Source organism: Theropithecus gelada, chromosome 12 (assembly GCF_003255815.1).
Source record: "Theropithecus gelada isolate Dixy chromosome 12, Tgel_1.0, whole genome shotgun sequence".
Classification (NCBI taxonomy): domain Eukaryota; kingdom Metazoa; phylum Chordata; class Mammalia; order Primates; family Cercopithecidae; genus Theropithecus; species Theropithecus gelada.
This window is the reverse complement of record NC_037680.1, coordinates 114030918-114054195: the sequence shown is the minus strand read 5'-3', so window position 1 is coordinate 114054195 and position 23278 is coordinate 114030918. Positions and strand designations below refer to the sequence as shown.

The following is a 23278-nucleotide window of genomic DNA, read 5'->3' as shown; positions in this document are numbered from 1 at the left end:
TAATAATATGGATACAGGGATGCAAATATCTTTTTCAGTCCCTATTTCCAATTTTTTGGGTGTATACCAAGAAGCAGAATTGCTGGATCATAGGGAAACTATATTTTTAATTTTTGGGGAATGGCCATACTAAGATGGTTAATTTTCTGTTATGTGAATTCACTTCCATAAAAAATACTGTGATGACGTATCTCCATTAAGTAGGCTTGTGCAATTTCACAGTCTGAAAGTATTAAGAGCTGCAATTTCTCTAAAGTGACTTGGTGTGGAAGTAAAAAGACTCCACCTGAAGAAATGACAAGACAGAAGTCTTTCCAGCCACTGTTACCTGACTCTCAGAGGATGCCCGGCCTCTCCGCTTGGAATGATGGGAGGCCATCACGTGAGCCCGGATGCTTTCCTCATCAGAGGTGTCCACATCGGCCAAGTACTGCAGGGGCAGCTGCTCATTCCTGATGACATTTGACCCTTCGGAGCAAGAATGAGTTTGAATTACTTAGAGTGAAAAGCTGAAAGCCGATGGACGTGTTTAGTCCAATGAAGAAAAATGAGAGCTCAAAGAAAATGAAGACTAATGATGTTCATGTTACGGGGCTGAGGTTGTAAAATCACAATAAGAATGGGGCAGATTCCATGGCCACACACAAAGATCTTCAGGAAAAAAGAGGCCCTTGCCTGGCAGTGCGGGTGGGGATAAGAGTGGACATACTTTGCATGTTTGAAAAGCAAATGTAACATGATTCTCAATTTCAAATTGCAAATAACCCAAGATTCCACGATGAGATCATAACTGTGTTGTTTTACGTCACATTTTAGGTTTGTGATAATTTGCTATGTAGTCAAACAGGTTCAGCCATCTCATTTAATCATTTAAACAGGGATGAGTTAGACATTATTAACCCCTTTTGTACAATGAGGAAACTGAGGTGCACAGAGGTTAAGCAATTTGTTCTAACAGCACAGCATATCTCATTGAATCTCAGACTTTGCAGATTGGATGTTGTACTATTGAGAGACAGTGCTGCCAGTGAGACTCAAGCACACCCCTTTCTTACCACATTCACTAAGACTTTCTTCCTGCATTCACTGTAAGACAGTCCCCATTTGAGAGGCTGATGTGTAAAAAGAATGTGTGTGAGAACCAGTGAAACAGACTGGCAGTGTGTGGCTCCAAACTCAGAACTGCCTAACTCCGAGGCAGCTCTCCCAGCACGATGCAGTCTCTCCTGGCCTCTCCCCAGACTGCCTCCTGTCCATGTGCTCAGAGGACTTGAGATCACAGGGGAAACAAAACTGCTGTCCAGGTCTGCATCCTGTGGCTTGGCCAAAGTAGATTCATTTATTCATTATTTTGGGGGAAAGTAGAACCCTGCCTTCCTCCCAAAGCTTCCAAGGTTCCCGTCAGCATGAGGGCCATGAGATTATGGTCCCTTCAATACAATGAAGAGGGAAGCTGGAGAGTAGACAGCCTTCCCGCACGCAGCCACTCACTGTGGCCGGGGGAAGCTGGCTGCTGCTGTCATCTTACTTGCTCCTGCTCTGATGGGACATCTGAACTCCTGGACCTATGGTACACACACCCTCGGGCTACCAGAAAAGACAGAGATTTGGGGATTTCATTTCAAAGCAAAACTGACACAAAGTTAAGCCGAGCAGATTTAGGTTCTCAGCGCTTGAAGATCTCCTGATCAACAGCCTTGAGCCGACTGTGGGCCAGTGGTGGCGATGCCCAGATGCCCATCCTGCCCAGACCAGGGTAGTTGGCTGGTTGACCAGTGGTTCTAGTCATTTCAGGGAGGCCTGCATGTCCCACCCCAGGCCAGCAGCAGGGAGCTGTGGGCTGGCCACCTCCTGTGCTGGAAGTTCTGAGCGTCACAGGGAAGCACACATCCCAGGGAGGGCAGGTGTCCACGGCGTTTGTTGGGACTGCACGTCCTGGACAATCACGCCAAAGGAAGAGGCCTTTCAAATCAGCCCGCGTGAAGGCATAGGTCAGGGTGCTGGGGTTGTTTCTCAGTGACCCGCTCCCCCATGCCGAGCCCGTCAGGAAGACCCTGGCCAAGGGCACCTACTGAGTGCAGCAGCGGCCCCCAGGGCCATACTGTGGGAGCCTCCAGGCGGGCAGAGCTCAGCGAGGGCACCGTGTCCAGAAGGCGAGACGCTCATCGGCTCCTCTTCTATATGGCGCTGGCACCCAGAGGCCCCAGTGTCAGCCCCGTCCAGGCCCTCAGCCTTCTGGGGGGCTGCCTTCTCTGAGCAGGACTCATCTGTGAGGGACTAAGCACATGGGTCTGTCAGCCTCCTCCGCGGGGTTTACTAGGAGGGGCTGCTGCCTGGAATGTGGGTCTTTCAATCCAGGCCCTGAGACTTTCCAGGCACTGGACTGACCCAGCACTAGACGCCCATCCGTGCTGGCCCCTGCTACTCAGTTCTCTTTAATTTCGAAGACTGTGCGAAAGCATATATTGCCTATTTGTTGCCTACTGACTGCCTATTGCATGTGTCTGTGCAATGTTGGGGTTCCCAATGACACCCTGGGCCAGGCATGACACACGGGGACCAAAACTCTCCTGACGCAGCCTCAGGGGGCTCAGACTCACCTAGAGACCAAAGCTCCGAGGATGTGGGCAGGGAAGTTCATATTTTTGGGAGAAGGGTACACTGTTACTAACTATGTACACCTTAATCTTTGAAGATCAGAAAGGTGGGTTGGGGCTTCCTGGCAGCTCCTTGGCTGTAATCCGGACATCCCTCCAGCAGAGGGGTCTCTGTGTTATATCATTGTCCCCAAGGAGAGGAGGTGCTGAGGGCTTCAAGAAGTAATATGCCACAGCACCCTTCCAGTTTGACTGTGAGTGGGGGGTGGAGGCCAGAGGCAATGCACACTTAGGCCAGCCTCCAGTTAGGACAGGACCTGTGGCCCAGAAACCAATTGGCTGCTGGCTTCCAGGACCCACCCTGCTTCTCCCTCCTCCTGGAGGGGTCTTCAGACTGGCCGGGGTGGACCCAGCCCCGCCCCAACTCTGGCTCAGCACTGCATGTGCCCAGGGGATGCTGGGAATGGAGTTCAGGAGTTCACTATGAAGCTGGCCTTGGGCCTGGGCCTGGGCCTGGCTCGGTGCCCATAGTTACCTTTACTGCCTACCTGTGAGTCTCATGCCTTCCAGGTACAGCGTCTATGGTGATTAGTAATGAGTGTCAACTTGATTGGATTGAGGGATGCAATATTGATCCTGGGTGTGTCTGTGAGGGTGTTGCCAAAGGAGATTCACATTTGAGTCAGTGGGCTGGGGAAGACAGACCCACCCTTAATCGAGTGGACACCATCGAATCAGCCGCCAGTGAATATAAAGCAGGCAGAAAAATGTGAAGCAACAAAATGGGCCTAGCCTCCCAGCCTACATCTTTCTCCCGTGCTGGATGTTTCCTGCCCTCAAACATCGGACTCCAAGCTCTTCAGTTTTGGGACTCGGACCGGCTCTCCTTCTCCTCAGCTTGCAGACAGCCTATTGTGGGACCTCGTGATCATGTAAGTTAATACTTAATAAACTCCCCTATGTGTGTGTATATATATTCTATTAGATCTGTCCCTCTAAGAAAACCCTAATACGGCATCCTTGAAATGATCCTGTAGGGCAGAAATAATCAGCTTGACACTAGCCCTAGTAACTGACACCTTACTAGCCCTATTACTAATAATAATCGCATTTTGGCTCCCACAACTTAATATTCATATAGAAGAATCTAGCCCCTATGAATGAGGATTTGACCCAATAGCCTCTGCCCACCTCCCCTTTTCCATAAAATTCTTCCTAGTAGCCATCACATTCCTCCTGTTCGACTTAGAGATTGCTTTACTACTACCGCTGCCATGAGCCCTTCAAACAAGCCACCTGACACTAATAACCAGCACAGCCCTTATACTAGTTACCATTTTAATCCTAGGCCAAACCATATTACTTACCTGAGGCCTTCAAATACTGCTCCCAGTAGTAGCCTCTTGATGACGTCTAGCAAATCTTACTAATCTTGCCTTATCCCCATCAGTAAGCTAGTAGGAGAACCCTTTGTGACTATGTCCTCATTCTCCTCATCAAATATCACCAATATACTTATAGGACTTAATATACTAATTACAGCCCTTTACTCCCTATGTATGCTAATCATGACACAATGAGGGACACTTGCCTATTAACAGTATTAAACCTTCCTTTACACGAGGAAATACATGAATACTTATACATCTTGTGCCCATCTTCCTATTATCCTTAAACCCTAAAATTATTATGGGGTTTGCATGCTGTAGCTATAGTTTAACCAAAACATTAGATTGTGGATCTAACAATAGAAGCCTGCAACTTCTTACCTACCGAGAAAGTATGCAAGAACTGCTAACTCATGCCCCTATGTCTAACAACATGGCTTTGTCAGCTTTTAAAGGAGTAGGTCATCCGTTGGTCTTAGGAACCAAAAACATTGGTGCAACTCCAAATAAAAATAACAAACATGAATTCTTCCCCTGCTATAACAGCCCTAATCCCCTTAATCTTACCAATTACTGTTACCTTAGCCAACCCTTGCAAAAAAAGGTCCATACCCAAATTACGTAAAAACATCTATCGCATGTGCCTTCATCATTAGGGTCATCCCTACAATGACGTTTATATACACAGACCAAGAAACCGTTATCTCACACTGACAATCCAGACTCTCAAACCCTTGCTAAGCTTCAGACTAGACCACTTCTCCACAATATTTATCCCAGCAGCACTCTTCATTACCAGATCTATTGTAGAATTCTCAATATGATATTTAAATTCAGACCTCAACATTAACCAATTTTTCAAATACTTATTTTCCTCATCACGACATTCATTCTGGTTACCACCAACAACCTCTTTCAGCTCTTTATCAGATGAGAAGGTGTAGGAATGATACTCTTATTACTAATCGGCTGGTGGTATGGCCGAGCAGATGCTAATACCGCAGCCCTCAAGCAGTTCAGTACAACTGCATCGGCGATATTGGCTTTATTTTAGCTATAGCATGGTTCCTCCTGTCCTCCAACACAGGAGAATTTCAACACATATTTGGTCTAGACCCCACCCCCAACCCCTTCCATGAATTAGCGTTCTCTTAGCAGCAGCGGCAAAGTTAGCGCAATTGGGCCTCCATCCCTGACTCCCACCCGCCATAGACGGCCCAAGCCCACTCTCAGCCCTACTCCACTCCAGCACTGTGGTTGTGGCAGGAGTTTCCCTGCTCATCTGCTTCTACCCTTTAATAGAAGATAACCTATCAATCCAAACCTTTACATTATGTCTGGGGGCTGTTACTACCGTATTCACAGCAATCTGTGCTCTAACACAAAATGACATTAAAAAAATCGCGGCATTCTCCACCTCAAGTCAGCCAGGCCTTGTAATCGTCACAACTGGCATTAATCAGCCACACCTAGCATTCCTTCACATCTGCACCCGTGCCTTTTTTAAAGCTATACTATTTTAGGTTCAGGGTCCATCATCCACAACCTCAATGATGGATGAATAAGACATCTGCAAAATAGGGCTATTGAAGACTCTACCCCTCACCTCCTCCTCCCTTGTTATTGGCAGCCTTGCACTAACAGGTATGCCTTTCCTCACAGGCTTTTACTCCAAAGACCTCATCATTGAAACCACAAGCAAGTCATACACCAACGCCTGAGCCCTTTCTATTATCTTATTGCCCCCTCCTTAACAGCTGTCTATAGTACCTTTACTATTTTCTTCGCTCTAATAGGACAACCTTGCTTCACAACTCTGGTTACTATTAATGAAAATAACCCCTTCCTAATTAACTCAATTAAGCACCTAACAATTGGCAGCATCTTTGCCAGATTCCTCATCACCAACACTATCATTCCTGCTTCATTCCCCAAAATAACCATACCACTCCACCTGAAGCTCACAGCCCTAGGTGTAAACACCTTAGGCTTCTTGCTAGCAATGGAGCTTAATCTCATAACTAATAACCTTAAACTAAAACACCTATTATGGATATTTAACTTCTCCAACATACTAGGATTTTATTCAGCCACAATTCACTGTACAACCCCCAACTCAAGCCTATTCACAAGCCAAAATCTGGCTTCACTTCTTGACCTAATTTAACTATACCAAAGACCTTTACACAAACCCAAATTTCAGCCTCTGTTACCGTATCTACTCAAAAAGGCCTAATCACTCTACTTTCTCTCTTGTTTTATCCCATCCCTTCTAATCCTACTCCTAATTATCTAATCTATTATCTTGAGTAATTTCAATCGCAACATAAATACTAACGAATAATGATCAACCAGCAACGACCACTAATGAGCACCTTGAAGAGGTTCCAGGGACAAAGGCCACACAGCTAATGAGTAAGGCGGCCACATGTCCCGTTTACCTGGATGGCCCCTGCATATGCCCTGTGTCTAGGTGTGGTCATTAATAGCTGCCGATATCACAGGACTGTCCTAGTTTGAGCGATAAAGTGTATGTTCCCCTCCCAGTAAGACGGAGATGCAGGCATCATGGCAGGCCCTGCCTGACTCCACCTCAGACGCCCTTCTCTGTCCTGCCCTCCCGAGTCTCGGGGGTTCTGCCTTATTTCTGTGCCAAGCACCGATCCCTGGGCCCCAGCTCATCTGTCCAGCCTCAGGGCCCTGCATCACCCCCTGCTTCTCCAAGCTGCCTGCTCAGTATCTCCAGACATGCTAATCCTGAGGGAGTGTGAGGTCTCTGGATCCTGTCTTCCCACAAGGGTCCCCTGCCCTGTCATGCCTTGGGAGCCAGTGGGACTGTGCGGCCATCAGACACTGCTTCCAGAGTGTTGTCCCTCACCTGGGGCCTGAGCACCTGCCACCCAGGTTCCTGGGAAGAGCAGTGGAAAGACGCGAGGACTCACTGACCTGCAGGCTGTCCCTGGCCTCAAGGACTGAGGACAGGTGCAGGGAGTGACCTTGAGGCTGAGCGGAGTCATCTGAGTCTCCCTCGAAGTCGAAGTCTTGGATGGAGAGGAGGCGCTTTTTCTCAGCAGGCACAAACAGGACAAGACTCAAGTCAGGGCTAGCTTGAGGGAGAGGACCAAACACCCCGCACCTCCCCAAACCCATACTCTGTCCCCAGGGTGGTGGGGCAGGCTCCTCTTTCAGCACATCCACCTCCTCCACTAGGAACGAACCTGACCGAGCCTAGAGGGGGAGATGGTGGGAGGACTGGTTGGTGCTCACGGTGCCCATCCCACCCAGGACATGGGATCTGCATCTCCAGAACCTTGGCTGAGCAGAAGGAACACTGAGTTGAACCCCTGCCCTTGCCCCAGGGGCCCCACCTGGGGGGCATGCAAGCTGTTCCAGGGCTGGGAGAGGGGAGGGTCCCTGGGGCTTCGGGAAAGGGGGGCGCGATGGCTGAGAGAGGCAGAGGTGGACAAGCTCCTGAGAGTTCTTTGTTCTTTAGATGCAAGAGCCTGCATTTAGCTCTAAACCCCTATTTCGTTATAATTCTTTTGATTCTTTAAACTGCTCTATCATGTAGGGAATACTCTAGGCACTGGAGAGCATTCTGGGAGCTTCATAAATAGCATGAATCAAACGTTCTCAAACGAAAGAGGATGACATTCCCCTCACAGCAGCTGCAAAAACCTTGTTCATGTTGCATGTCACTGGCCCATTTCTCTCCAAGCGTCTAAGTCTGAACCCCTGCTCACCTACCCAGTCCCTTCTTCCAGCTGCTCCCACTTCCTGCATCCCACCCCAAAGCCCAGGGGTTACCTTGCTTGCCTCGCCCACCCAAAATAAGTTAAATAATACTTGAAAACAGAAACACAAGGCTCATGGTTGACCAAAACAAACAAACAAACAAAAAACAGGAGAAAAGCTCTCAGAGGAGAGCCTGAGGGGTCCACTTTTCTGAAAGTTGCAAAGGCAGCTGCTTTCAGGACCCCTGAGAGCGCTTCGGGACCTCTGCCTGCCTGACAGCCACACACTCAGCAGGGTTTGCCTATCCCACACATTGCTTTTGAGGTTTCTAATGGTGGAAGCACTGCTCCTGCCTGGTGCCCAATGATCTCAGAGACTACTGAGGGCTGGGAAAGGGCAGCAGATTCTTGGTGCTCACGCAGTAGGAACTAGTGGAGTTGTGGAGAGGCCATCGAGCTTTTCAGGAAATCGGAACCTGACGTTCCAGCTGCGGGGTGGAATTGAGTTGGCTGAGGAGGGGGTGACTGGAGATGACTTACTTTGTTGCCGAAGGGCTGGGCCTGGGCCTCTGAGTCCAGTTCTCCTTCCTCATCTGTCTGCTCGCTGTCTCCACTTCTCTCTTCAGAGATTGACTCAGGCCCAGCTGCAATAGATACCTGCATGACTCCACCCAAGGACAAACAGTCTGGGAGCATGCCATTTGTCAGTCCATCCACTCACTCATCCACTAAACCATCCATCTATCTACCCATACCTCCATCCTTCATCCATTCACCCACCTATCCACCCAGCAATGTATACCTCCATCTACCCATCTACCAATTCATCCACCCCCCTGTCTATTCATCAATTCACCTACCCACCCACCCATTTATCCACTCATCCACCCACTCAATAGGCAGCCCATCCATCCATGCATCCATCCATGCATCAATCCATCCACCCATCCACACACCTACCTATCTATCCTCCACCCATCTATTCATCTACCCATCCACCCACTCAATCAGTGGCCCATCCATCCATGTATTAATCCATCCTTCCATCCATCCATTCATCCATCCATCCATCCATCCATCCATCCATCCATCCATCCATCCATCCATCCATGCCTCCCTCCCTCCCTCCTTCATCCACCCACTCATCATCAATCATCTATACATCCATCTACCCAATCAGTGGCTCATCCACTCACCGACCCATCCATCCCTCCCTCCTTCATCCACATACCCACCCATCAATTGATTTATCCATCTATCCACTCAATCAATCAGTAGCCTATCTATCCATCTACCTACTCATCCACCTATCCATCTACCCAATTATCTACCTACCCATCTACCCACTTATCCACCTGCCCATCTGCCCATCCACCTACCTATCCATTTATTCATCCATCCATCTACGTACCACCCATCCTTCTCTCTTTCATTCATCTACCCATCCATCCAGTTGCACACCCATCCACCCGACATCTATCTATCCATCCATTCATCATCTATCAATTCTCCCATCCAGTTACTTATCTATCCATCCACCCATCCATCCATCCTCCATCCATCCATCCATTCACTTACTTATCCATCTACCCATCCATCCAGTTGCTCACCCATCCACCCAGACATCTATCTATCCATCCATTCATCATCTATCTATCAATTCACCCATCCAGTTACTTGTCTATCCATCCACCCATCCATCCATCCATCCATTCACTTACTTATCCATCCATCCATCCATCCATCCATCCATGCATCCACCCATCTACCCACTTATTCACCTACCCATCCACCCCTCCACCTGCCTATCCATCCATTCATCTATCCATCCACCCACCACTCATCCCTCCCTCCTTTATCCATCTACCTATTCACCCAGCTGCCTACCCATCCACCCACCAATGCATTCATTTACTCAGACATCTATTTATCCATCCACTCAGACATCTATCCATCTATCCACCCATCCACTTATCTATCTATCTATCTATCTATCTATCTATCTATCTATCCATCCATCCATCCATCCATCCATCCAGTCATCCACCTATCCACTCACCCACCCATCCATCCATTGACCCACCTACCACCTTATCTGCCCATCCATCTACCTATCTATCCACCCATCCACTTACTTATCCATCCATCCATCCATCCATCCATCCATCCATCCATCCACTCACCTACCACTTTAGCTGCCCTTCCTTCCTTCCTTCCTTCCTTCCTTCCTTCCTTCCTTCCTTCCTTCCTTCCATCCTACCATCCATCTGTCCTTCTATCCATCCATCCATCCATCCATCCATCCATCTCTCCCTCTCCCCACAATCCATCCACTCACTGAGAAACATCCAGGGAAGGCTCTCTGCTGGCCTTTCATAGACCTATTGAAACATCACTTGGAGCTGGTCTGAATTACAGTGTAAAAATCAGTACTCTGCATCAACGTTACCAATCAATTGCCAGTGTTACCAATCAACATTACCAACAGGTCTGACCATGTCTGCAGGATTGTGCTTATTGGGCAGCAGGAAGACCCTGGAGATGTGGAGTGTGAATGAGGCCTAGAGCTAAGTCATGTTCTCCCAAACACATGGCTTTACCTGCAGGCTCATAGCATTTGCTGGTCAGCAGGCCTGACCTCATCACTGCAGGGAGGGAGGTGAGGCTCAGCCCTCATGCCCCTACTCCTTTCTCTGCCCCCCAGGGCTCCTTCCCCACACTGAGCTCCTGGGCCTGGTCTCCCTAGACCCACCATCTCTCCCTGCTTTCTCCTACACACCTTGGCTTGGCCTGTGCTGTGACTGTGGCAAGTGATTCAGGAAAGGGACCCCAGGGATTAGAGCTAGCAGGCCCCGTGGACCATCCACCTTTCTACTCCAGGGGCTGCTGAGGGCACAGCTGGCACTGTGGAGGTCAGATCCTCTGGGCCCAGCCAGGCCTTGCTGCCCTTGCACACCCTTGCCCTGGGGCCTGCACTTTGCTCTCTGCGCCTCAGGGGTCACAGGTGTGAACAAGCAGGCATTGGTGCATTGGAGTATGCACTGTCAACTGCAAAGGGGAGCAGGACTGTGCGTGCAGGGCCTGGGGTGGCCTCAGAGCCACCTTCGCTTTGCTCTGTGACGTGGGAGCTGGCCCTGCACACTGCACCTCTGCCTTGTCTGCTGCTCCGTGAGGGCTCGGCCTGCAGTGAGTGGGAGTGGGAAAAGGAAGGAGAAGGAATGTTCCCCTTCCTGTGGTTTCCAGCCCTATGCCCTTGACCCTGACAGCTGGTCCAGCTTCATCATGGCCTCTGAGACAATGGCACTGGCTGGTGGCACCCCCACCTTGGAGGGCTGTGTTCCAGCCCTGGGTGGCCTCCTTGGAGCTGCCTGTTTCTATTAATCCCAGCCTCTGCCCTTTGCTCACACCTCTGGTGGTTGTGGGGGATGCAGGCACTCCTGCAGTTATGACCTCTGATACCTCAGTATCTCCTTTTCCCATTCTCCGTTAACAGCATTTGAACCAGTTCCTTATATGAAATGACCATGTGGTTTCTGTTTTAGACATTTCCCTGACTGGCCCACCTGTGATCCCCGCAGCTCCTATCTTCATCTCTCGGGCCTGGGGCCCCTTTGCAGGAAGCTCCTCCCTTGTGGCTTTTGGTTCCAGAGGCACAAACGTCCCTATTTGCTGGACTGGCTATGCTGACAGTCCCCCCCAAGTGGGGACTGTCCCCAAGTGTGGAAGAGGGCCTGGCTCTTCCACTGCCCTACCCTCAGGACAGCCCAGGACCTGGCACCTGGCGAGCATTCAGTGGATGTACTGAATCAATCACCGACACATCTTCCAAAGCCTCCTGCGAGATGGAGACCTCACTGTGCACCTCCCTTCATCCACCCCCGAATGCCGTACACCCTCCTCCGCGATGTCCACACCAGCTTACAATTCTACCATCAACTGGGCCTTGGGTGGCTCTAGGTTCTCAGGCTCTGTCCTGAGCCAGCAGGGATCTTTTATATGGGTTGGAAAATTCAGTCTCATTGTCCAGTTTTCCATTTATAATACAGAGATAGAAACAGTCAACCAACTGGCAAAACTGAAATCTGAATGAAGGACTTTATAACAAACAGCTGAGATCAGGTGTCAAGCACACGCTGTCACTGCCTGTCCTGCCTGAAGCTGCCACTGCCATTCACCGCTTTGCTGCCTATTTAGGAATGTCTGGGAAGATGCTGGGGTGAGTCAAGGGGACCAGCAGCTTGCCTGGGCTCAGACGGCCTCAATTTCCCCAGTGGAAGGAGAGATGGGAGAGGCAGCCTGGTGTATTCTTTAACTTGAATCTTTCTCTTAAAGATAAAAGCTATCAAGGGTTTTAAAGGGGCCCACAGGTGCCCGTGTCTGAGCTCTGGCAGGTCTATTTTTATACACTCAGCGGATGACTGGCTGGCTGGCAATGCTTCTGGGGCTCAGAAAACAGTGCCCCCAAATGAGGGCCTTCGCAGCAGCCTCAGAAGCAAAGTTTCTCTCTGACCTTCTCCTGCCCTCTTGTCTCCCAGGCCCATTCTCCCCCAAGGCCAGCAGAGAAACTAGAATCCCTCTTCCACAAGGCAGGACGTAGAAACCAGGATCCCTTTCTCCCAAAGTCAGCCAAAAATCATGCAAATACCACTCTGACTTTCTCTCTACTTTCTATGGAAAATCTAGCCATACAGAAATTATCTGGCTGGGCATGTGTGGCTCATGCTTGTAATCCCAGCACTTTGGGAGGTTGAAGTGGGAGGACTGCTTGAACCCAGGAGTTCAAAACCAGCCTGGGCAATATAGTGAGACCTCATCTCTAAAACAAATAAATAAATAAATAAAAAAGAAACGATCTGACCTTCCTGGTTTGACTTTAGGTCATAAGCCCCCCACTCCAGAGAGGGTCCCGCCCATTCCTGGAGGAAGAAAGGCCAAGAAGAACGTAGACAAACAGGCCTTGCTGGGTTCCCTACTCAGCCTATCGGCAGTAGGTCTGGCCTTGTATAATCCCTTTCCACACGCTGTCCATCCTTTCTTGAACCCAAGCATAAAAATGGACAATTTCCCTGCATCTGTGGGTCTGCATTCTGAAGGCTCCCACGTATACACGGTGAACATATTTCTATGTTTTTTGTCCAACGAATCTGCCTTTTACGAGATGGTTTTTCAGTGAACTTTCAGAAGGTCAAGGTTTTTGGCTCCAAACGTGCCCAGATGACAGTGCCAGAGAGCAGACCTGGTTTTATTTTTGTTCTCTCTGGACAAGTGAGTGCCTTGAGGAGATGCATCCCAAACCAACAGGCAGAGGCCCCAAGACATGAACTCCCCCTGCATTCAGGGATGTGGAAATGGGCTTTCCGGGGCCTGGGGACCCACCTGTCAGGGTGATGTCCCCAGTCCCCACAATGAACGTGAAGAGGAAGTATCCCGGCATCTCAGGGGTCCTTTTAGTGTTGATCCCTTTTGTCACTCTGCACTTGGGCCAGGAGTTTGGGTGACGTTATCCTACCTATCTGATCAAGTCATGCTAAAAAAAAAAAAAAATCCAAAAGATCTTCCATGTTCCTGACACAGAACAGAGATTTTGTGACCACTCTTGATAGGGAGGAGAAAACAAAAATAAAACCACGTGAGTATAAAGAACTTAGTGTTGACGTCAGGCGAGGTCTGCACTGTCAGGCAAAGCCACCACCGAGGGAAACGGAAAGGCATTGGGAGGGAAGGCAGCGGGGTGGGGGAACTGTGTGCTCAGTGACCGGTCCAGGTCTTTCCCCTTCCTCTCCTGGCCATCGGCCATCGAGGCTGCCTCCTGCAGAGCCTGCCAGGTCCCCTATGGAAGGCCTTGGTGAAACACCCAGCGCTCTGAAGGTTCACTCAATGAAGACCCCAGGGGCCCACTTACTAGCTGGACAAGGTCTGCATTAGGCCCTAGCTGGGCCAGGTTTCAAAACATTAACCTCAAGCTTTTTTACCCTACTTTTTTTTTTTTTTTTTTAAAGGCACAGCTTTCCCAGTTTTTGTGTTCCTTGCTTGCGCCCTGTTTTAATGTTGTAGTTACAGGCGCCCAGCAGGGAGGAACGCAGCCCCTGTGGGCGCTTGGGGGAGCTGCTGGGAATTCAAGTTCAAGGAACAGCTGTTTTCTGTTTTCTGTTTTCTGTTGCCCCACAGCGCCACCTCCTGGCCCTTGGTGGTGATGATTTTGAAGTCGGCAGGTTCTGACGGGCCGTGTAAAGTCCAGCACCTCTGGGCTGAGCTGTTGAAACACTGCATTCTTTGAAATAATACAGCTTCCTGAGCCCACCCCAGTCCCTAAAGACTGCCTCTGGGGTTGACATTCTCAGATGCCTGACAGCATGGCTTTTCCCGGTGTTACGTGTCATTTCTATCCTTACGCCTGGTAGGGGTGGACTGGAGGCTGGACCAAGCTCTATCCGCTGCAGGAGGACCCTATGGTGGGCTCCAGGCTGGCCGTGTGCAGGTGGGAGGTAGGATTTGCTGCTGGGTTTCATGATCACTGTGAAGAAGCAGCCCAGGAATAGGGTGACGGCCTGTCCCCATGTCATTGGCCATTCCTAGTCACATCTGTTGTTGCAGCATGTTATCAGTAGAGCCTCCTTTTACTCTTAAAAATGCCCTGGTTTGGGTGATTTATCACACCTGCCCCCACCCTCACCCCCACCACTCAACAAGTGCAGCCACCCTGTGCTGCTCAGCGTGCTGCTCCAGGGGTGCCTCTCCGTGGCTTCTGTCCTAAATTAAACGATGTGCTAAGATGCCTTGAAATGCCTGCAGCAGGCCCAGCGAGAGCTTGAGTGCTCAAAGGGTATATATGCCAACTTCTGCCTCTCCAATCAAACTTGGGGCTTTAAGGGACAGGCACGAATAAGGTGTCTCTCCAGAAAGAAGGCCTGGGGGAGACGCCTGGGCTGGGGCATGGTAAGGATGCCCCAATCCAGAAGCACAGCCTCTGCCCTGGATGTGCCCAGCTGCTGGAGCCAGGCAGCTGCCTCGTGACCCTGGAGAAACTCGCCTTGCAGATGGAGTCATCCAGGACACTGAGACCCCAGACACCTGGCCTGGTGGGGGCTGTCCCCCCGAATGCTTGACCAGGCTTAGTGACAAGAGCCTTGGACTCAGGTAACAGGGACAAGGTGAACTTTCTCAAAAACACTGTTGGTTTAGCTCCCTTCAAACTCAAACGCAGAAGAGCCTCTGGCATCCTCCCACCCTCCCCGTGAAAACATCTCTTCCAAATGCCTTATGGGGGATATTACAGGCAAATAGATTGTTTAGTTTAAGACGACTGCCTGGATTTCAATGTCATTGTGAAATAAATACTTGGATTCAAAAGACAAAAACAACTGAATTGTAACAGATTTCTCTAAATCCTGATAATCACCATTCATGGGAAATGTTTGTTGAAAAGAGAGAGTCTAGGCCCCAAACCAGATGTCCCAGGGAAGAAGGGCTTGGAAAACATGTAGTATTAACAAGCACCCTGGTGATTCAATCAGCAGCTGGGTTTCAGAAACTTGGCTTTGAGTTCTCAACTTACTTTGAAGATTTGAAAACAATATAATTTCAAATATTGGCAACTTCAACAGCACCCAGGACTTCTGAGGCACTCAGACCAGGCCAGTGGGATGCAGAGGTTTGCACCTCACATAAAAAGGAGCCAATTTCACAGGGTGCAGTGACTCACGCCTATAACCCCAGCACTTCGGGAGGCCGGGGTGGGTGGATTGCTTGAGCCCAGGGGTTTGAGGCCAGCCTGGGCAACATGGTGAGATGCCTGTCTCTACAAAAATTAAATTAAAAAAAAACAGCAGCAGAAGAGACAGAGAGGCATGCGCACGCACACACACGTGCACACACATACGCACACACATACATACACACACACGCACACTCCAAAGGAACCTGCTTTAATATTCCTAAAATGCCTGGGAACTAAAAGCCCTTCCCACTGTCCACTGCTTACCTCCACCCTGCAGCCGCCCGTGGAGGGACCGGATCACTTTGGCACTTCCGAACCTCTTGAAGCGGGCTTTCACGTGCTCGTAGTACCACTCCAGTGAGCCGATCTTCACGACTCTGCAGTGACAAGCACAGGCGTGTGGCACTGCCTAAGTGCTGAACACAGGTCTGCATAAATAACACACACACGCACACACACACACAAGCGTGCACGTGTGTGCATCCACCCTTCTTCAGCGAGCCTCACCGAAGGGACACGCCAGATCCAGAAACTATCAAGATCATTTTACCTCAAGGCCTGGGCTCACCTGGCCAGATGGCAGGGGTCACAGATCCAGCCCTGCTCCTCCGGGTGGACGCGGCCACAGCTTTTGCAGGTGAAGAGGCCACATTCCAGGCACTGTCTTTTGCTATTCACAAGCAGCCGGTAGGGCTGCAGGCAGTGGGTGCAGTGGGTCTCGTTCAGATGCGCAGTGTCAGAAAGCAGCTCCCTCTTGGAGCTTTCCTTCTTAATCTTGCCCTTCAACCCCCTTGGAAAAATATCAGAAACAAGAAATATATTGGGCATCTTGTTTTTGCCACAGGCTTTAAGTGTGTACATGTACATACACACACACACAGACACAGACACATACACACACACAGTAAACGTCTCCTATGCAGAAAACAGTGACCCAAAGTTGGGCAAAGGCACACAGGCATCTTTGTGTTGAGGGCTGAGCTCAAACGGGCAATTTTGGTAGGCTGGAATGGAATGGAATGGAAACACGTTAATTTCATAGAAATGACATTGCATTCAAGCATTTCTGTGGCTGTTTACAATTGTACCAATTTTGGTTGGCAGGTCACTGCACCCTCCCCAGGGCGGTCACAGAGTCCTGAGGGCAAAGCCAGATGGTGTTTCCTGATCAAGCAATTTTGGGTCTCTCCCAGCAGGGGGCAAGAGCTGAGCTCCCCCAGAGCGCGACTGAAACGGCTCGGTGTTTCCAGAGCAGGAATCATCCAGCGCCCAGAAGTCTCAGGAAAACTACAGTTCTCCTAGACCATCCGAGTTTAACTGACACAGCTTCCTGGTGAACCTGCCAAGTTGAACTGATTGGAAAACGTACCCTTAGATGATAATGAACACATTTCTTTTGTTCTAGAGTTCAGAGAATGTCTGCCAAACGTAATATTTTCAGTTTCAGATGAGGTAAAATTAATCCATTCTTAGTGACACAAACAAGAAGGACACTAGATGCCATTGTCTCCAGAGAACTCTGAAGTGCACTGATTTGGATGGGGACACCCAGAGTGTGGCAAAGGTGAAGAGACTGGAGAGTCCCACAAGGCAGTGGGAGGCCACCTCCGGTTTCAAGTGCAATTGGCTGAACTTCACTGATTTTCCTCTCTCAACTATTTACAAAAATATTCACTGAGATGGACACAAAATCAGGCTCTCGTCATAGCTTCAAAAACCAAGAGAAAAAGCGTCAAGCAGTTGTAGGAATCTAGGGGGATACCGCCATCCACAGACTACAGTTTAGATAAAGCTGCACTGACAAGGTAAAGTCTTTGCCCCAAACAGAGGAACACAAGTCCCTGGAACCAGATGGGAAGGGCCTCGCCCCCTCCATTTCCACTCTTGCCAGCTCTGCACCAACCAGAAAATCTGGAGGCCACCCCTTCGCCGGACAGGGCTTGTCCAGCCTGTGTCCCAGGGAGTAGCTCTTCTTCTGTATCCAGGCAGAACGATACCCCGAGGCCCAGCACAGCAGGAAGAAAGACAAGGACATGTGCGCTGCCCTGCATCCCAGGCCGGAGGGGTCCTCTTAAATAAGAGCCCAGAAGTGTCCTGGGGCAGCAGCTGGAGGTTGATATATTTCCGGGGCCGAAATTGGGGAAAAGGATAACTGTACTGTGCTTTAGATTCTTTAAAACATAACTTCCCTTCTTCATAGCCAGAGACCAGGAAGGGAGGGCAGAGAAGACTCCATTTGGGGAGGCCAGATGACACCTGCCAGCCACTCCAGAATGTATCAACCAGACCCGGAGCTTCAGACGCTGAGGGGTGAATGGGGCTGGAGCACTCCATGCACTCTGTTTATTGGGTTGACCAGAAGTCACTCCTCAACAGGCAAAAGCCAGGCACGTGGCTCCAAGTTAAAGTTAGCTTCAGGAATAAAAGACCCTCCTGAATGTGACTTACCATCAGAAACAGACTTGAAACAAGTCAGCTTGGCGTGCTGAATGGGGCATAAGCCAGTACGTATAGTCTCAACGAGAGGGACAGAGGAGACATGGGAGGAAATCAGGCTGAGACGGGAGCACCACCGGCTATGCTGGTGGAGATGGAGAAGAACCGGTTAAGACGGAGATGGCGAGGAATCACAACCCACAATGGAGGGGGCAATGGGCACAACTTCTACCGTGGAATATTAGATTCCATGATTTCCAATGGTGGTCTTCAAAGTGTGGTCCAGGGGCCTCTCCTCTGGAGGTTCGTAAGATCCTTTAAGGGGCGAGTCACAAGGGCAAGGCTATTTTTGTAATAATGCTAAGACATCATTTGCCTTTTCTTTGCTCTTCGACGCCTGCACTGAAAGTGTAAAAACAATGGTGGATAAACTGCTGGGGCTTTAGCACGAGTCAGGGCAGTGGGCCCGATGGCACTGGCAGTCACTGTATCCTTCATCAAAAAAGAAAGGAGCTGGGCGCAGTGGCTCATGCCTGTAATCCCATCACTTTGGGAGGTCGAGGCAGGCGGATCACCTGAGGTCAGGAGTTCAAGACCAGCTGGCCAACATGGTGAAACCCCGTCTCTACTAAAAACACAAAAATTAGCCAGGCACAGTGGTGCACCCCTGTAATCCCTGCTACTCGGGAGGCTGAGGCAGGAGAGTTGCTGGAACCAGGGAAGCAGAGGTTGCAGTGAGCCGAGATTGTACTACTGCACTCCAGGCTGGGTGACAGAGCGAGACTCTGTCTCAAAAAAAAAAAAAAAAAAAAAAAAAAAAGAAAAAGAAATGAGAAGAAAAAACAGTTGCATTTAAGAATCACCTTGATGAAACACTAAAAGTTATGAGTCTTTTTGAACTGTGGCCCCCGTCCATGTCTTTTGAGTATTCTGCATGATGAGCTTGGAGGAGGACGGGATTGGAGGAGGACGGGATTGGAGCTGCACCTTGAAGGTGACAGATATTTCTATCAACGGGTTTGGGCAATTGTTCAGATTGCAACCTGAGCTAGAAACTTTTCTTATGAAATACCATTTTCACTTGAGAGAACAACAGGGAGATGAACTGTTTCGACTTGGGTGCGTGGCAGATATTTTCTCAAAAATGAACAGTGTGACTCTCACTTCAAGGAAAAGAAGTGACAGTATTTATTGCCAGTAATGAAATGGAAGCTTTCAAGCACAAAGTAGAATTTTGGAAAACATATATCGCCTGCTGTGAGCTTGACAGTTTCCAACACCAGGAGACTTTTGATGAGATCGCTGGTGACAGTAACAGAAGTGGTTCTCTTTTGGGATGCATGTGAAATGTGTCAACATTTGAGAAGTCTGCATAACTCAGTGAGCCAGAGTCTTGCAAATGATTAATGCACGGTGTTGCAAAAATCACACAGGGGTAGAAAATCCACCTCAAGTGCAAGAAAGACCAATGGATTTTAACAAACAGGAAAGGAAAAGTTCATTAATGTGGTTTCAGATTCCACATCACAACTAACCTTTAAGAGACTACCAACTGTCTGAGTGCGGTGGCTCACGCCTGTAATACCAGCAGTTTGGGAGGCTGAGGCAGGCGGATGACCTGAGGTCAGGAGCTCAAGACTAGCCTGGCCAACATGGTGAAACCCTGTCTCTACTAAAAATGCAAAAATTAGCGAGGCATGGTGGCATGCACCTGTAGTGACAGCTACTCAGGAGGCTGAGGCAGGAGAATCACTTGAACGTGGGAGGCAGAGGTTGCAGTGAGCTGAGATTGCACCACTACACTCCATCCTGGGTGAAAGAGCGAGACTTTGCCTCAAAAAAAAAAAAAAAAAAAAAAAAAATCCAACAACAACAAAAAACTACCAACTCCAACTGCCGGGTTTTCATGCTGTAACAACACGTAATGTTAATTATCATCTGCAAAGGCTAACACTCATTTTTTCAATTATATATCTGTGTGAGCCTAGATTTTCTTCAAATACTACAGCCCAGAAAATGTGTTATCACCCACTGAATGCAGAAGCAAGTAGAGAATTCAGCTGTCTTCTATTGTTCCAGATAAGGGAGGAAAACACCCCTCACATTGTCTTATGCCCAATTTCTGCCTCCGAAGAAAAAAGAAGTAAAAACTAAAAGGCAGAAATGAAATCCACAGGCAGAGAGCCTGGTGCCACACCCTCGGCCTGGTAGTTAAAGATCAACTCCTGACCTAATCAGTTATGTTATCTAGAGATTCCAGACATTGTATGGAAAAGCATTGTGAAAATCCCTGTCCTGTTCTGTTCCATTCTAATTACAGGTGCAGGTGCATGCAGTCCCCAGTCATGTACCCCCTGCTTGCTCAATCGATCACAACCCTCTCACACAGACCCCCTTAGAGTTGTGAGCCCTTAAAAGGGGCAGGAATTGCTCACTCGGGGAGCTCGGTTTTTGGAGACGTGAGTCTGCCAATGCTCCCAGCTGAATAAAGCCCTTTCCTTCTACAATTTGGTGTCTAAGGGGTTCTTGTCTGCGGCTTGTCCTGCTACACAGACATTAAAGGGATTTGCAAAAACAGAACAACACCACTGACCTGATTCATGCTCTTATTTTGGGAAAGTCTCATTTTTTATAAAAACTATATTTATGTTAACATATAGGGGGTTTACAGTTATTTTAAATGAGTGAATAAATAAATATTTTTAACTCCCAGTTTTAATTTCTGATGTGGTAAATATTAATAGATATGATTCATGTGAATAAAACTCTTTGGGGTTCTCATTAATTTAGGAAATGTGAAGGGGTCCTGAGGCCCAAAGGTTTGAGAACCGCTGATTTCAAAGTCAAGTTTGCTCCCCCTCCCAGAATGCGGAGAAAAGGGACTAAGCGATGGGAGAGAGCGGGGAGATGATGGCAAAGGCAGAGAAAGTGAGCCCCTGGTGGAGACAGAGCCCTGGAGACAGGGATGCGTGTGGTGGAAGGGAAGTGCTGTCCTTGTCCTCAGGGCAGGGGACCCACACTACTGTCCTCTGCAGTCCCACCTCCGGTGGGCCCTGGGACATGCAGCCAGAGCTGTGACTGGTGGGGCAGAACAGAGCTGAGGGGAGACTCCTGTTCTCAAGGGAGGCCCAGCAGCCTCTGAGGAAAGGGCGCATACAAGGGAAAAAAAACGCTTCCAGGATGAGAAGAGGAAGGAAAGCCCCCTTCTATGATGGGGTCTGGACAAGCGAGGCGAGCCAAGCAGCGTGAAGGGGTCAGACCTGTGCTCTGCTCTGCCCCTCTTGGGGTGGAATCCAGACAGGGGTGTGGTGGCAACATGCAGGAATACTGGAGAGAGCCCAGGATGGCGGGGCTGGTGGCCACCCCCGCAGGCACAGCAAGGGGAGGCTCCCACTATGGCCGTCCCCAAGGTCCAGCACACAGGCGAGAAGGAGACTGCACGAAGGGTCCCGCAGGCCTCCACTTGCATTGGGTGCTGGAGTGTTGGGGAATCCACATCCCCGTGGTCCTCAGACCACGCTCCAGCCGGACTGCATGAGATGAGGAGCAGCCAGGGGACTGGCAGAAGCTTGGGGTTGGTGGAAGAGGCCACAGCACGTGGGTATGTGGCGGGATCAGGGTCTCAGTGGTGGGTGCCATCCGCATCTCGGTACCCAGCCAGTACCCTTTGCATACCAGCCAGTGGCCCCATCCTGCAAGCTGACCTGCCCTCCACTCTGCATCAGGACCAGCAAGGAGGTGGGGACAGTGTGTGGAGTGCAGACCCCAACAACCCGGCCACCGGGAGGGTCATGAGCCCTTCTCCCAAGGCCCAGCTTCTGGCCTGGCCAAAAGCAGGGGTTAGGGAGTAGAAGTGGCATTGCGGGGAGCTCCGGAAGAGAAGCTGAGCCAGGAACAGAGACCCAGTAAGTGAGTACAGTGTGGGAGATCTGAAGCCCTGAAGCCTGCACTGTCTTGCTGCTCAAGGGGTGAGGCCTCACGAGCGGGAGCAGATGGGAAGTAAAAGACCTGTATTTCCTTCGCACAGCTTGGTTGGGCATGAGTGAGTTTTTGACCATGCCACCGAGGCAGCCATCACCTTAACAACACAGGAAAACTCTCCCAACCAGAGAGAAGAAACAAAGAAAGAGCTGGGTCTTCAGATTAGAGGGGTCACTGGATGTCCTAGGAGATGCCCACACAGACTGACAAGACCACTCGGTTCCAGGGTGGGCAAAACCCCCACCAGCATGGTGGAAAAGACCGGCGACCTCCAACGGGGTGGAGGCCATGCAGGGAGTCCTTCTGCAAGGCTGAGGGCTGGCCGTGGGGCAGTGGCTCCTGTCCTACTGCTGCCGTTTCAGAGCTCCACCAACTCCATGGCTTAAAACAATGCAAATGCTGGCCAGGTGCAGTGGCTCGCATCTGTAATCCCAGCAGTTTGGGAGGCCAAGGTGGGTAGATCACCTGAGGTCAGGAGTTCAAGACCAACCTGGCCAACATGGTGAATCCCCATCTCTACTAAAAACACAAAAAATTAGGCCGGTGTGGTGGTGGGCGCCTGTAGTCCCAGCTACTTGGGAGGCTGAGACAGAAGAATCGCTTAAACCCAGGAAGTGGAGGTTGCAGTGAGCTGAGATCGTGCCACTGCCCTCCAGCCTGGGCAATAAAAGCAAAACTCCACTTCAAAAAACAAAATAAAATAAAAGAAACACAATAAAAAAAAATGCAAATGCATTACCTGACAGCTCTGGAGGGCAGAATTTTGACTCAGGATTCACTGAGCTAACATCAAGGTGTTGGCAGGACTGTGGCCCCTCCTGGAGCCCCCAGGGGAGAATCTGCTTTCTGGCAGGTCAGCTTCTTGAGGGCTTCAGGTGTGTGGGCTCCTGGCCCCTTTCTCCATCTTCAAAATCAGCCATCCCTTCTGTTTTCAAGGCCCCTGTGATGACATTGGGCCCACCCAGGGAACCTGGGATCATTTCCCAGGTCCAGGCCAGCAGGTGGGCAGCCTAAAATGTTGTATAGCCTGAGGAATTCACAGGTTCTGGGGATTGGGACGTGGACATCTTTTTTTGTGGGGGATGATTCTGCTTACCACCGGTAGCAGCATCCCCACAGCCTGCAGGGGAAAGCGTGTGAGCTCAGATTGTACTCCCAGCCGAGTGGAACAGAGATCCTCAAAGACAAAATCCACACTGCATGCCATGCCTGAGAAAATAGCCTGAAGACAGACACCAGGTGATGGAAAAATGATTCCCGAGGGTGACCCTGAGTTGAGGGCTGGAGCACAAAAGACCCAGTGAGTCACGGGATTGAGGGGCCAAATGACTGAAAGTGCAGCAACCAAAGTAAACCTCACGTCAGGGCTAACAGCTGGCAGAGGATGGAAGGACGGCAGCCATTGCTGAGGAGCAGTGCCGGGGA

At 49.8% G+C, this 23278-nt stretch overlaps 1 protein-coding gene across 1 annotated transcript in view; it reads right to left on the bottom strand.

The window, feature by feature from the left end:
- Positions 1–16692, bottom strand: part of MLPH (melanophilin) — a 37963-nt gene extending 21271 nt beyond the window's left edge. The window contains exons 1-6 of the mRNA XM_025403969.1: positions 16005–16692; positions 15701–15813; positions 8260–8363; positions 6932–7051; positions 2073–2277; positions 329–468 (exon numbers count right to left, since the gene is read on the bottom strand). Coding sequence (XP_025259754.1) covers positions 329–468; positions 2073–2277; positions 6932–7051; positions 8260–8363; positions 15701–15813; positions 16005–16303 — 981 coding nt within the window. The 5' untranslated portion in view covers positions 16304–16692. The remainder of the gene's footprint in view (positions 1–328; positions 469–2072; positions 2278–6931; positions 7052–8259; positions 8364–15700; positions 15814–16004) is intronic.
- Between the last annotated feature and the right edge of the window lie 6586 nt (positions 16693–23278).